The 15614-nt window shown below is 45.2% G+C and overlaps 2 protein-coding genes across 6 annotated transcripts in view; one reads left to right on the forward strand and one right to left on the reverse strand.

The window, feature by feature from the left end:
• The window catches only part of SFI1 (SFI1 centrin binding protein), an 81506-nt gene that overhangs the window by 42056 nt on the left and 23836 nt on the right, over window positions 1-15614 (forward strand). For 3 of the 4 annotated variants that reach the window (XM_077835261.1, XM_077835260.1, XM_077835263.1), the window contains 7 exons: window positions 3500-3762; window positions 4425-4520; window positions 6807-7089; window positions 7825-7978; window positions 10530-10653; window positions 11700-11811; window positions 12296-12430. In XM_077835261.1, the coding sequence (XP_077691387.1) occupies window positions 3500-3762; window positions 4425-4520; window positions 6807-7089; window positions 7825-7978; window positions 10530-10653; window positions 11700-11811; window positions 12296-12403 (1140 nt within the window). In that variant the 3' untranslated portion in view covers window positions 12404-12430. Of the gene's footprint in view, window positions 1-3499; window positions 3763-4424; window positions 4521-6806; window positions 7090-7824; window positions 7979-10529; window positions 10654-11699; window positions 11812-12295; window positions 12431-15614 lie in introns of those variants that run through there. The other variant, XM_077835262.1, reaches the window with a different exon arrangement.
• Window positions 15382-15614, reverse strand: part of PISD (phosphatidylserine decarboxylase) — a 40745-nt gene continuing 40512 nt past the window's right edge. For both annotated transcript variants that reach the window (XM_077835264.1, XM_077835265.1), the window contains one exon: window positions 15382-15606. In XM_077835264.1, coding sequence (XP_077691390.1) covers window positions 15382-15606 — 225 coding nt within the window. The remainder of the gene's footprint in view (window positions 15607-15614) is intronic.

Genomic DNA, 15614 nt, shown 5'->3' on the forward strand with positions numbered 1-15614 from the left:
GTGGAAGTTAAATCCTAGTGAGGAAAATAGAAAGGAGCATAAACACTGGCAAATGAAGTGTAAAAATACAGTTAGGAAGGCCAAAAAAGTATTTGAGGAACAGTTAGCCAAAGACTCAAAAAGTAATAGCAACATTTTTTTTTAAGTACATCAGAATCAAGAAGCCTGCTAAACAACCAGTGGGGCCACTGGACGATCAAGATGCTAAAGGAGCACTCAAGGATGATAAGAGCATTGCGGAGAAACTAAAAATTCTTTGCATCGGCCTTCACGGATGAAGATGTGAGGGAGATTCCCAAACCTGAGCCATTCTTTTTAGGTGGCAAATCTGAGGAACTGTCCCAGATTGAGGTGTCATTAGAGGAGGTTTTGGAACAAATTGGTAAACTAAACAGTAATAAGTCACCAGGACGAGATGGCATTCACCCAAGAGTTCTGAAGGAACTCAAATGTGAAATTGCAGAACTACTAACTGTAGCTTGTAACCTATCATTTATGTCAGCTTCTGTACCAAATGACTGGAGGATAGCTAATGTGACGCCAATTTTTAAAAAGGGCTCCAGAGGTCATCCCGGCAATTACAGACTGGTAAGCCTGACTTCAATACCGGTCAAACTGGTTGAAACTATGGTAAAGAAGAAAATTGTCAGACACATAGATTAACATAATTTGTTGGGGAAGAGTCAACATGGTTTTTATAAAGGAAAATCACGCCTCACCAATCTACTAGAATTCTTTGAGGGGCTCAACAAGTATGTGGACAAAGAGGATCCAATGGATATAGTGTACTTAGATTTTCAGAAAGCCTTTGACAAGGTCCCTCACCAAAGGCTCTTAAGCAAAGTAAGCTGTCGTGGGATAAGAGGGAAAGTCCTCTCATGGATTGGTAACTGGTTAAAAGATAGGAAACAAAGGGTAGGAATAAATGGTTAGTTTTCAGAATGGAGAGAGGTAAATAATGATGTCCCCGGAGGGTCTGTACTGGGTCTACTCTTAGTTAACATATTCATAAATGATCTGGAAAAAGGGATAAACAGTGAGGTGGCAAAATTTGCAGATGATACAAAACTACTCGAGATAAGATCCAGGCAGACTGCGAAGGGCTACAAAACTGGGTGACTGGGGGCAACAACATGGCAGATGAAATTCAGTGCTGATAAATGCAAAGTAGTACACACTGGAAAACATAATCCCAACTATACATATAAAATGATGGGGTCTAAATAAGCTGTTACCCCTCAAGAAAGAGATCTTGGAGTCATTGTAGGTAGTTCTCTGAAAACATCCGCTCAGTCTGCAGCAGCAGTCAAAAATGCGAACAGAATGTTGGGCATCATTAAGAAAGGGAAAGATAATAAGACCTAAAATATTATATCGCCTCTATTTAAATCCATAGTACGTCCACATCTTGAATACTGCATGCAGATGTGGTCGCCCCATCTCAAAAAAGATATATTGGAATTGGAAAAGATTCAGGAAAGGGCAACAAAAATTATTAGGGGTATGGAACGGCTTCTGTATGAGGAGAGATTAATAACACTGGGACTTTTCAGCTTGGAAAAGAGATGACTAAGGAGGGATATGATAGAGGTTCATAAAATCATGGCTGGTGTGGAGAAAGTAAATAAGGAAGTGTTATTCACTCCTCCTCATAACACAAGGACTAAGGGTCACCAAATGAAATTAATAGGCAGCAGGTTTAAAACAAACAAAAGGAAGTATTTTTTCACAAATGCACAGTCAACTTGTGGAACTCCTTGCCAGAGGATGTGAAGGCCAAAGAACTAGATAAGTTAATGGAGGATAGGTCCATCAATGGCTTTTAGTCAGGATGGGCAGGGTTGGTGTCCCTAGCCTCTGTTTGCCAAAAGCTGGGAATGGGCGACAGGGAATGGATCACTTGATGTTTACCTGTTCTGTTCATTCCCTCTGGGGCACCTGGCACTAGCCACTGTCGGAAGACAGGATACTAGGCTAGATGGACCTTTGATCTGACCCCGTATGGCCGTTCTTATGTTCACCTGGGAACCTTTCTTAGAGGCCACTTTGAAAATGACCAACACCTGCCCAGTAGTTACTCACAGGGCACAGCGAGGTGAGAGCTCTGCCTGCCTGCCAGGATCATTGTGTTGTGGGAGGCTGCATTAGTATAAAGCATTTTGGATACCTGGGAAGATGCTGCATCAAACCTAGTTCTAGTCTGTTCTTCACTAGACTCCTTCCAATGTGATGGTTATGCTACAACTGCACAAAGGGAGTCTGGAAATGCCACTGAGTCCTGGGTCTGTGTTGGTTGGGAGCAGAACAGCTCTAGGAAGCTGAAAGCCCCATTGTGTTAGAAAATGGTTTTAAAAACAAAAATCCATGGAAAGGATAGGAAAAAGTTGGTACCAACGTAAAATATTTGTGGCTGCAGGGACCATAGTACCTGCAGCTACTTTGGGAATGAAGCCTAGCATAAGGGAAGGTCCCCTGCTCCTGTCACTGGCCAGGCTTCCCTGCCTGCTCCTAGTTTTCAAGATAGAGGGGGTCATACTCCTCTGTGCTAATGTGTGGCCTGTTTCACTGGTCTTGGTGCCACTGAGATGGCTGATAATTGTCTATACTGGAGCACAACAGGAACAGGACCAGGATCATGATTCCAGCACCAAGAACTGATAGACTCTAATGCCAGAAAGTCTCCTCATGATCATCTAGTCCAGGGGTGGTCAAACCTTGGCTCGTGAGCCACAAGTGGCTCTTTTACAGTTAAAGTGTGGCTCATGGAGACCCCCCCCCTCATTCTCCACCTACCAGACTTTGGGGGGAAGCTCAGGATCTCTGCCTTGCAGCGGGGTGGTGGGGTAGAGGCTTCTGCCCAGTGGGAAGAGGAGTTTAGGGGCTCCAGCCCTGCAGGGCACACCTGCCTGGGCTTGGGGCTTCAGCAGGAGTGGGGCAGAAGCCCCGAGCCCTGGCAGGTGCCTCCCACTGGGCAGAAGCTCTGAGCCCCAGCAGATGCGCGTCAGCTCTCGAACTTCTGAAGATTGTCGTATGTGGCACAGAGGGTCAGTAAGCTTGGCCATCCCTGATCTAGTCTGACATCTTGCACATTGCAGGCCACAGACCCTCACCCACCTGCTCTGATAATATACCTATAACCTCTGGCTGAGTTACATAAGTCCTCAAATCGTAATTTAAAGACTTAAAGTTACAGAGAATCCACCATGGGCACTAGTTTAAACCTGCAAGTGACCTGTGTCCCATGCTACAGAGGAAGATGAAAACCCTTCAGAGTCTCTGCCAATCTGGCCTGAGGGAAGATTCCTTCCTGACCTTAAATATGGCAATCAGTTAGACTCAGAGCTTGTGGGCAAGACCCAGCAGCCAGACACCATCCTGTTATCCATAGCTACTTCCCAAGCCCATCCCTTTCTTGGAAAACCCTCCTTCCTGGGTGGCATGCTGCTGCTTCCCCCCACTCTCAGCCATCAAACGACCTGCTGTTCTTTCTGCTTGGCAGGCAGCCTACAGCCTTCACCAGACCGTGTATCGTTGTGCCATGTTGTGGAAACGAAAGGCTCTTGGCAGGAACCTAGACAAGCCTCACTGCTCTTTGCCTTCTCTGAAGAAGAGGGTGACGTTTAAGATGCCCATGCCTGATGCCAACCCTGGGGCAGGAGGAGACGCAGCAAAAGCAGTGACTCTGTGCTCTGTGCCGCAGCCCATGAAGAGCGATGATTTGCCATTCCTCCTGGCTGCTGGCGATTCAGTTCTCAGTGAGCTGTGAGTGTTTCAGCACATCGTGCGTTACTCTTGCATTGCATTTCTCAGTTCATTTCTTAAATCCCACAGTGGCTGCTGTGAATTTCCACACAACTTCCCCTTCCCTCCTGATGCTGCAGCGTATGTCTGTTAATGCTGAGTTATAATAGAACTGCTGCATAATGTATACAGCTGCCCATGAATAATGGAAGGACTTGTGACTCTTCCTTGGCAGCCCATTATTAGCCCAGCCCAGCTTAATGCCTTCCCAATGAAACGTCCTCACTGTATGGCAATGGATTATTGGGGTCCTGGTGGTCTCTGAGCGGGAGCTCACACAGGAATGCCTACAAAGTGGTGCAAGGACAGAAATATTACCACTATGAAACTCATCTGACCACAGTGAGGTCCCAGAGCTGCCACTAAGCCACACAGTGCTAGGTCTTAGCTATGCTGAAATTGGTCAGTCCTCTCCCCGACTTTATGGGAAAGGGGAACTGTGTGCTTTCTGAAAGCTGCTTCCTATAAATCTCTTGCCAACCTTGCTGGTGATCTCATGCTGAGAGTGCATTTTCGGTGGGCAGGGGGATGACTGGGGAGGGGGGATTTTGTAAAGCTGCCTCAGTCACGGGCAGGAGTCCCCGGGATCTTAGCAATTGACTTTTTTGTTGTTGTTTTCCCAGAAACACAGTCCGCCAGGCAAGATTACAGCCCCGTAGACCTGACTTCCTGCTGCAGTCTCTGGAGAGAGAGGGCTTGTTGGGGATACCTTTCAATGAGTAAGAACACTAGATCTTTAAAAGTAGGAGAGGAGAATCTAATTGGAGTGGTGATTGCAATGACCTCTTGCTGTGCTCCTGCCACACTAACTGAATGTACCACCTTGTGAGCTGTGAAATTTATTAAGCTGTGCTGAGATCTTGCTTTGCATAGACATCTCTTCTGTGCGATATGAAGGGAAGCACAGTGACATGAAGAGCTTCAAACTGCGTATACAATGGAAAAGAATAACAGAGCAGTCAGAGCCGTTAACCTACCATGTGCTAAGAGCTTAGTTTCACCAGTACATAAATTTGAGGGAAAGACTGAACTTATGTAGTTCATCTAAAACACAGTGTGTTCCCAAAAGAGGCACAAGTTCTACTCTGCAAAGAGTCTGTGCAAAAAGGCTTTGGAGCTGTATGTGTTCGGAGCCTCAATGATTTCCAGAATTTGTGGGCTCAGCTTACAAGCAAAAGGTGTTTTTTCTAGCTGCCTGCCCTGCACCTTAACCTGGAATTTGTGTCACACTGGATACTTTCTGGCTCATGGATCCTAAACCCTGCCCTCGTTTGCCCCAAGACACCAGACAATCTAAATGGAACTGAATTTTGGCCTTGCCGTTGGAACTTAACAATTTCGTTAATGATGTGTGAGCTACAATAGAATCCTGCTCCCCCTGTCTTGGCTGAATTTGCTCTGCAGGGCTAAGAGGAGTAAGAAGTATTTGTTAGTCAATAAACAATCCAGAGCTGACCCTGAGTCCCCACAGGGTGCAGAGCTGCTGAGCAAGGAGTTACCATTTTTGCAATCACTCTTCGGACTGTGATTTACAGTGCTGAGGATGCTCAAGGAGCCAACTGTGATACTATCAGTGCTAGTTCTAACTATGCAATAAAAAAAGGAGGACTTGTGCCTTAGAGACTAACAAATTTGTTTGAGCAGACTAACACGGCTGCTACTCTAAAAGTTCTGACTATGGTATCACTTCACTCAGAAATGAATGGGTTGAAGCTGCACCTGCTGTAGAAGCATAGGTTTTTCAACAGGAAAACCTTATTGAAAGTACTGAGTAGGTTCTTTTCCATGCTCTCTTTAGAAACCCCACTTTTATAACTAGTGGTACAGCTTAAGGGAGAGGGAAGATACTGCAGTTCAGAGAAGTCTCTCTCTCTCTCCATTCTCTGTGCTGTCTAAACCTGGATCAGATCCCCACTGCAAGGACCAAAATGATGTAAAAATATACTCCCTGAATACTACTTTTTTTTTTTTTTTTTTTTAAACCTGCTGTCAACAGGTTCAGGTTAAAATGCTCCAGGAGGGGAGATACCACGCACCTAAGATCCCTCTAAGCTGTGCGGCTATGCAGCTGCCAGTATTAAGCCCCACACAGGGGCTCAGGGCTGTGATGGGGAGAGATGCCTCTCCCCCAGCATGGACCTGCCGTGGTGGGGAGAGGCACCCCTCCCTGCCGGACCCAGCATGGACCAGCCCTGGACTTGCCGCGGCCAGGGGAGAGGCGCTGCTCCCTCGGCCCGGCCCAGCCCCACCGCAGCTGCCACAGCCAGGGCAAGGCGCCTCTCCCCCAGCCCTGAGCTGCTGTGGTGAGAGAGGGCTGGGGGGAGTCCTCTCTCTCCACTGCAGCCCTGGGACAGCCTGCACCCCAAACACCTCATCCCCGACCTCACCCAAGAGTCCGCATCTTTCTCTACCCCAGCCTCTGCCTGAGCCCCCTCCTGTACCCCAAATCCCTCATCCTGGCCCCAGCCAGAGCCCTCACCCCCACACACACTCACACATCTCCACGCTCTGCCTGAGACCTGACGGCCGCCCCCTGCCAATGAATTTTGTTAGGTCACATCACCTTCATATTGGTGCACATAACAAAATTCATTCCGCCCATGGATGTAAAATATTAGAGGGAACGCTGCCAGGCACCATCTCTATCTGATGCTTTTTTGATCTTTCATGATTGTGTTGGTTCTTCCAGGCTTGCTGCCTGTTAAACAACTCGACATGGGGTCCTAACCAGGTTGCTATTGCCCCTTAGCAACAGTGCTTTTTATAGCAGGAGCAGCTCAGTTTCTTACGGTCCTGTGCCACAGATTGAAGGCAATGTTGCTAAGCAACGTATACAGTGTTTTTCAGTGGCTTACCGGGCTGTCTGACTACAATGGATTAACCTTCACTAGGGTGAATGGTTATAACTACGTGTTCCCCTTCTGGCTATTTTGAATTGAATATAAAGAAGAATATGGGGCTGGCTGGAAAGTAACAAACCCTTCTCTCTTTCCTTCCCTTTCTAGACTGGAGGGACGAGAGGTGCCTTTGCCGCAAACATCCATGAACAAATATTCTGCTCAGGCTCGGGCCTTACTTGCCTCAACTCAAACAGAGCAAAGCAGCTGTAATCAGCTGTTCCAGATGGATAGCACTAGTTACTCCTCATGCCCCCTTACTGTGCCTACCCCTCCAACCTGTGTACCATCTTGGACGCATGGCACATGCCATCCTGTTCAGACAAGTCCAAAACCAGTGCTGTTGCCTCCCTCGTCCTTCATGTCACGTTTGAAATGTGAATCAGAAAAGGTGAGTTTCATGCAGAAGTAACTATAATACCAGACAACTGGAGTTGGCTGATACAGCTTTACTGTCCGACTTTCTTCTAGGGCTCCCACCCCTTCTTGCCTGAGCTGGCCTGTGCCTCCCCTAGCACCTGGTCCTGCCTTTTTAATAGATCAAGTTAGCTGGGCTCCAAATGCACATCAATCCTTTCTCCTCCACTTGCCACGGTCACTACAGTGACAATCTGAAGCAACAATTTGCTTTTTGGCTAATTCATGTGTGTGGTATTGCACTAGAATTCACGTCTTTCCTGGTCCTGTCCCCTTCTCAGCAAGATGTCATTACTAGCTGCTGACATCTGAGAGTGCTGCTCTATCAAAGGGTTCAGAGTAGCTACAGCCAGATGAAATCTAGTTGAGACTGACCAAATTCAGCAGCAGCTCTTATGTCTGCAGGTTTCTTTAGCAAACAAAGGGGGAGGGGGAGGGAGGAATGGGACTCTGCAAACATTTGAACAGCATTTAGATTGCTCTATTGCAGAGGGGAAGAGTTGTTTACCCTTCCTGAAAGGATGGGAAAAGGCACCTGTAGACACCAAGTGAATGCAGGGGTCCCCCTCAGTGGAAGGAGGGCTTAGTATGTTAGGCCACAGACAGAGAGTCCAGTTTTAAAGCCCTTTGTGGCCCTGTTCACCCAAATCCTATTTGAGAGGTGAGATAGCTGTATTTATATCACCTTATTGTGCTCCTGACTTTGTAGAGTGAAGGTCAGCCCTGGAAGGGTCACCCGGAAGCTTTTCTCCAAGACCCTCAACAGGCCACTGTGGGGAAGGAGAGGGAGCAGCCAACCTCGCAGGCACATCTGCTGCTGCGCGAAGATGTCACAGGAAAAGAGAGCAGGCCAAAAACTGCAGGTATGTTCTCATGTCTAAATTACAGCAGCCATCCCCTGGCCATCCCTGACCTGGCAGCACTGAAAGCCTCCCCCAATATGTGCAAGATTGGATTGGGGAAGAGGCAAAGCTACCTGCTCATTGAGCCAGTGTGTGGGAGCTGACTGGGTGTTGGAGGAAGAAATCAGCCATTTGTTTTTTTGAAAGGGAAGATACAAGTGATACGATTTTCTATGCTCCAGGGTGTTCAGAGGATTAATTGGGAGACCAGTTCTCCAGAAGTGAAGGGTGGGAGCCTCTAGGACCCAGCCTGGCCAGAGAGACCAAAAGCAGAGCCTATTTTAATGCTGGGGAGTTCATACAGCATAACCCAAATACATACTCCTCCCTGTCTCATAGAATGGTAGAACTTGCTATAAAAGATGTCCCATAACACAAGAAACAATTTCACTGATACAAAGCACGGTTTTTGGGGTACTGCTCACCATCAAAGGCATTAAGAACTCTCAGAGGGCTCCAAAAAGGGTAAGGCTAGGGAATAGAGGTCAAGTGTGCAGGTAAAGCCACAGCTTTGGGTTTTAAGGAGAGAAGCCAATGGAGGGAGAGGGATAGTCAAGGGAGCAAGTGACACATTATAGCACTCATCCCAGCAGTGCTTTGACTGAATGCCAGATGTTACGTGAACCCCAGTGAGCAGGTAGGATCTGAACACCACAGCCTGCAGTTCAAAGCGGTTGTCTGCACTACAGCCAGGGTCTACCTTTAATTAGAAGCATGAAGTGCAGATTCTAAATGTTCCATAGGATGGGGATGAGGTGCTTCCTCCTAACAGGAATAATGTAAATTGTACAGTGTGTATGTGCTGCTTGTTCTTCCTGGGCCAAAGCCTGGATAACACGTCCAAAACCACAGATCCTTAGTGCTGCTAAGCCATACATTGAAGGACCCCGCAACTCCTCATGCATACGCAAGCTGAATTTGGAGTGAGTCAAATCAACAGTAACGCGTACAGGCTCTGTAGGATACTGCATGTTGGAAGTCTTGGCCCATTCTCCTCTTGTGGGTCATGTTCCAGTCGCAGGTGAAGAACCACTCTGCTGTTAGCCTGGAAAGAGAGGCTAGAGCTGGTGGTGTGTCAATTTTGATAGACTAAATAGAATCAAAGAGAGAATCAAAGGTGTTTACTTGACCCTGTCACTGTGCAACACTAAACAGTCAAACTAGGCTCAGCATTTTGAATACAGAGACCTCAGGCTGCCTAGTACTAGGCCAAATACACCATTCAAAATCTCTTTTATTAAAGATACAGAAAAAGTCAAAACAGTTAAAGCATTTGAAATGTATGTAATACATTAAGCCTTTTGTTTTAACAATATCCTTTGTTCTCTTTCCCTTTGGCTGTATAAGGACTCTGCCCACCCCCAGAAAATTAGCTGAGAAGGGTTTGAGCTACAGTTAGTTTTAAAGTCTGATCCTGTTTCCTTGCAAACAAGACAGACAGACACAAAAAGGCAGAGAAAAAAACAGTAGAGAGAAAATGCAGCTTCTGTCTCTAGTGCTGATTTTACTTTCAGCCCTGCTGCTGGAGAAACACAGGCCCAGTACGTGGCACACCACTCCAAGGCCTGACAAAATTGTACCAGCATCACGCATTGCTTTTAGCTGCCTCTCTGGTCATAGGCTCATTGTACTGTTGCAAAAGTGGCAGTCTTGGCAGGCTAAGCAAGACTCTTAGTAGACAGAGGCAAAAGGAAACAGAAGAAATAAGGTGCAGGAGGAAAATGATACATAAGAGAATAGGTGAAAGCAGGAACCAAAGTTTTACACCTCAGATGGTATTTGGGATTTAGCCAAAGCTAGTGGAGGTGGTGATGGTGATGTCATCTTTGTTCATCTCAAAATCGGGATGGTGAAGGGCCAGTGGTGTCCCGAAGGACCCTGAGGTCCCAGGAGATGATGTGAGTGGAAGCCATGATATGAAGCTTGCTCCCTTTAGTTCACCCATCTCTATCCTCTCCCAAAGTCTTAAAAAAACAAAAACAAAAACACCCCTCAAAAGTCAAGTAATGGACAAACTAGCCCATCTTCTCATTGTTCTGCTCACCCATTAGGCCTAATTTCTGACACGACAGTTTGTCTGTTTGAGTTCCAGACCCACACTTTTTTGTTTACCAGATATATCAGCACAGTCCCTGATTTATAGCAGGCCTTTTTGTTTGGACTAATTCAGTCTGTCTTAACTTTTGCTTAGTCTTATAAGCAATTTTATGTAACATGCTGAGTTAGACTTTCATTATCTTTTCCCCATCAACACTTATTGTTAGAGGTGATTGGATCATTTTATAAACTTTTAGCCACTTTTCCACAGTTAAGCTCACAAGTGAGGTAGGTCTTTCAGGACCCAGTTATTACAACAGAGGCAGCATATCACATGATAGCAATGACGGCCCACAGGCCCAGCACAGTGGTAAGTTTTTGCCTACAAGCCTGTCTGCTTCCCAGAGAGGAAGAAGCAGGAAATAGACAGAACCTCAACAGCATCATAATGTGTGTGCTTTGTGTTTGGTTTCAGTTGAAAGTAAGAGCAGACAAGGCTATTCCACGGAGGGAACAGAGCTGCAGAAACAGCTGGAAGCAGAGCTCCAACACATCCGACAGCAAATGCAGCATTACCACGATAGCAAGCAGGAGCTCAAGTACGTAGTGAAGTCCCCTTTAGCCAGCCTTACTGAGTGTTCTTAATCCAATGTTGCATTTCTGTATGGAAGTACAGTTCTGCTCTGAAAAGTGACACCTCCTTACTCAGCAGGTCTGTCTCCTGGGCCTGTTCAGTCACATCTGCTGACTTGAGTGTGTAAGAGTTGTGGGTTTTTTGTTTACTCTTATTAGACCTGCACTGCCAATACAGCTTGGAAGGAGTTACCTTTTTGTGCATCCTTGGCAATGGTTTACTGTTACCTATGGCAACCAATGAAGGAAGTGTGGCCATACCAGTGTCACTGAGGGCATAATCTGAAATCCGTGCGGTTGAATTGGTATAACCGACTCAGAATGTAGTCTTCAGACTCTACTATGAGTCTGAATTTATGAGGAGGAAAGACCCCGGCTTGGCTCTCAGATCCCAGCCTGGTTTTGTAGAATAGGCAGTTAGAAAAATGTTGATGTGAGTAGTTAATTAGACATAAACATATAACCCTAAGTGGGATTGTAGTCACATTTAAGGGGGAACCCACTGCTAGGGAAAGAAGCAGCAGTGGACCAAAAGTAGGAGAGGAACACCCAACCTTTCTTGTGTTCTCCGGGGACGCTTTCTCACTGTTTTCCTGCTAACATACAGAGCCCAAAGACTGGAAAATGGGTCCTTTATATGGCAGTGGTGAAGCTAGTTTTTCCTACAGTGGGTCTGATGGTGCATAATGTTTAGAATATTTTTGAAACTTATTTTAAACTGGCTCTTACCACCCAGCTTCCACCTAATATGCTGCAGCTTGGGTTTCATCGCTAAGTACCTATACCTCCTGCCAGGCATTGCACGTTTACTGCCAAAAGGCATTTACTGTAAATGCAATCTTTTATAAAATGGTCTAGAAAGAGCAGTGACACTGAACTCCTTTCCAACAATGTTTGCAGCTAGTGCTGGTAGTGACTGTCCTTGGCATCTGCAACTATTGATGCAAATGAGTTAAATGTACAATGCACCTTCCGTGTCTCACACTAGCTTGCTATGATCCTGTTCCCTCAGGTCATGCCGGCGGCAGGCGCGCATTCTGAACAAGTGGCTAGAAATGAGTACTGTGGGCACCGGGGCAGCGGAGCAAGATGTTATGCAGCAAGTTCAAGAAGAGCTGGATCAGGTATGTGGACAAATAGTGGTGTGAAGGCCAGTCCCAGAAAGTTACTGTGTAAAAATTATAACACATGGTACTGCAAAGAGAAATGGAACCTGCCCTGAACAGATTTAGTCTAATTTGTATGATTGTGAAACAAAGGCTGAAGGCAAAATGGGGCAGTTGTGGGAGATTAGCAACAGCAGGGTAGGTAGAAGAGGGGAAACCTTGTTTCTTACTGGCCCCTTGGAACAAAGAGTAGAAGTGGCTGCCAAAGGGGATAATGAACAAAGTAGATTAAACTATTCACATTTTCCTCACAACCACAACACAGCTGCCAAAGGAGAAACCCAGTCCTGTAACTTAATACTTTCTTATTCAAGGGGGTAGTGTGAAAGCTGTTCAACCAAACAGCAGTCAGAACTGTTACAGACCCAACTTGCTGGAATGAATTGTTCCTGACTTCACTAACAATTTAGCCCTTTTCTCTTCCCTTCATTTTCTCTTGTAGTTGGAGGTGCAGATCAACTCTCTCACCAAAGTGCTGCTAGAAGGGAGACATTGTCTGCAGAGGTACATCACTCGTGTGAAGGACATTCGCATTGCTTTGGATATGTAACAAATCTAAAGCCCCTAAACAGTTCATGCTCAGTGGTAGAACGGGCTGGCTGTTCGTTTGATCTTTGATGTCAGAGGACATAGGCCTAAGGTACATGATCTCTAACTTTCTGAAGGGAAGTAAGCCAAACCTCACTACCATTTAAACGTATATTTCCTTTTGCTGCATGCATATGGGAGACATTGCCTCATTTATTTACCATAGTTGTGATAAGAAGCAGGAGACACTGCTGTGCAGCTCAAAGCTGCACTCATTACAGTCCTTAGCTAAGTATTCATAGAGACCATCACTGTAGTATCTATTTAAACTCCCCTGCTTATTAAGAAGCAAAACAATGCTGATAAGACTTTTATTTTAAAATGTGTGAAATTAAGAGTTAATGTTCGTAAGTCATACAGTGTGACATACAAAAACACTGTGCTAGTTGAAAAATTAAATGGATTCTCCCTCCTGGAGAAAGTTACAGCATCACCAGTATTCTCCAGAAACCCTGCTTCTACTTCCTCTGATCAGTGGGTAAGACATTCCTGCTAGCCAGCCAAGTTTCCACAGTGCTAAGACCATCACAAAAAGAGCTGACCTGGTGCAGAATGATCTGTCTCTGACACGTTCATACTAAAGTGAACAGTAGCAACTTCTCTCATCCCCTGTTAGGCGAACTGGGTGCTCAGATACTGTGAATGCTGAGTAGTGAGGAATTTAAAGCTTAAAGTTGTTTTAGCCACAACTAAGACAAAAGGCCTCAGTGGAGGAAGAGATTAATTCTTCCTTCCTCTAACCCATTGCAACAGGCTTGTTCTGTTCACAGAGCCTTTAGTACTTGAAGGGTAATTAGTCGTAGCTTCAACCCTTAGGGCTGATGATGTCTGCATGTATTTTGCATCAAGTTTTTAAAAAATTAATGCCTAGCTGGAAGAAGAATATTGTGATGCATAATACATCCTAGCACTAAGGGGGAAGGGAGGGGCTGCTAAGAGCCATTTGAAGCAGCCCCCATTTAATATTAGGAAATGCTGACTCTTGGAGCCAAAGGATTAGTTCTCTCCTACATTGACCTAAACAGGGCCAAATAGTCAAGATCATACTATGAGCCTTTGGCAGGCTATATTACCAGACATGTCTTTCTTCCCTACTGACAAGTGTACAGGGCTTGGCCAACTGTAAACACTTGATTCTGTTTTCTCCAGCACATCCAGGGGAGGCAGACTTTCTTTTACAGGATCAAGATATACAGTGCTGAGTCTCATTTAGAATGAATTAAAAAAGTTTGTTCAGAAGATCCCCTTGGAACTGGAGGCAGATCTTTAAAGAAAACACCAGCTCCCCTGATGAATATCCACACACAAGGCTCAAGCTGGGAGAGGGCCAGGTTTGATAAGAAGCTAGTCCATTCCTTCAAGGTCAGGGTATCCTATTCACTTACAGGCAATAGACTTCCTTGGCTCAAAATAGAATTTATTCAGTAAGAACAAGCAATACAGTGTAGTAGAAGTGAGTTGCTCTCAACCCTTTTGGCACCAGTTGCTGTTAGTCCCATTATTGGTAATGCGAAGCTTAAACTCCTATTCTGAGTGTCATGTTCCTATTTCCATTCTAACCCTTCTTGGCGTGAATTTACAGAGATGAAAGTTGCTGCAGGATGAAGCTTCAGAGCAGAGCACTCAGCTCCAGTTTCTTTCTACCAGCTACAAGTGCAAAAGAAAAATGGAAGTTTGGCTGGGTTGTCTTTTTTTGTAAGTCCACTGAAGGATAGAAAAGCAAGTTAGTGCACATGGGGAGCAACCTTGGATTGCCCCAAAGGTCCATAAGGGTTTTTAATACACAGTCAATGCCCATGGCATTTCACTCCGTGCACTAAACTATAGGCCCTGATGTATTTCAAATTGTTTTGTACATGGAGAAATTTCCACACAAAGAACTCCATGACAGGCCCTGAAGGTTATGACACAAGCAGCAGCACATGTACAGCAGAAGGGGAAACATACTTTAGCTGCATCCCCACTGCAACGAGAAGGGAACAGACCCCTTAACCACCTGTTATTGTTTTATGTCAGAAGATTAATCGCTCAGTAGTTTTTGGGTGACTGAGGAGAGTAATTACCACTCAGATAAAACAAAAAATCCTTAAGGCCTAGAATGGCAAAAATAAAACTATGGATTGGGAGAAGAGTATGCAACAGTCTGACTGCTGCAAGCTAAAAAAATACACTTTTTTCAAAAAGATGACAAGTTCAACCACATGGAATGTAGACACAGTGTTTTCAGGTTTAAAATACAGTGCAAAGTCCAGTTTTAAAGGGACAATAATAGGTTAAAAGGCATTTAAAAATTAGTTTCCATACCTGTTACCAGGATGTTATTAAACAGAATTTGAGTCTAGTTTACTGGTTTCAGCATTGATGCCATTAATTTACATTGTGCATTTCACCTTGGTTGGACAATGAAAGTAAGACTAGGCAATTTGACTTCCTGGCTTCCATACTTTGATGTCATGTTTGCATTAGACATCTGGGACTGCAAGTTTGAAAATCATATTTGACAGAACTGAAACCTTGGGTCTAGGTCAACCTAACAGTGTCCCTTTAAAGGTAGCTAATCTCTCTGCCTTCACCCCTCCCCAGTGTCACTCCAGAATGCAGGCAGGCCCAATAGGAACCTACAGGCTCTGTATGAATGTAACTAGTTTGAAACACATTGAAAGGGAGAGTGTGAAAGACTGTAGGCATAGGATGGGATAGAAACCACCCTGGTCAACATTCTTAAAGGCATCTGTACCTGATATGTAAATGGATCATCTGATTATTTTACTGCTCTCAGCATAGGTATGTGATATTGGGCAAATACTCCTATCCCAGTTTTACACAGCAGTGTTGTCTAATATTTTCCTCACCCAGGTCCTGCTGAGTGATATTTTCCATTATTGAAGCATTTTTCTTGGAAGTTTGAGTTCCTTTGTATATAAAATCCTTTTGTAGTTTCTAAAGAGACCCCAGGGCCTCTCCAAAGCGGATTTTCTGTCCAGGTTTGAGGTGGAAGTTGAAGTCCTTGGGTGCCTCGAAGATTAGAACGATGGTCGAGCCCAGGTTAAACTCCCCTAAATGTTCTCCTTTCCTCATGGGGATGCCCTCTTTGTTATTGTTGGTTATAAAGCTGAAGTCATTGTAAGAGCCTTTGGAGTAACAGGGGCTGTTAGTATGCAAATCCTGCAGAT

Source organism: Eretmochelys imbricata, chromosome 15 (assembly GCF_965152235.1).
Source record: "Eretmochelys imbricata isolate rEreImb1 chromosome 15, rEreImb1.hap1, whole genome shotgun sequence".
Lineage (NCBI taxonomy): Eukaryota > Metazoa > Chordata > Testudines > Cheloniidae > Eretmochelys > Eretmochelys imbricata.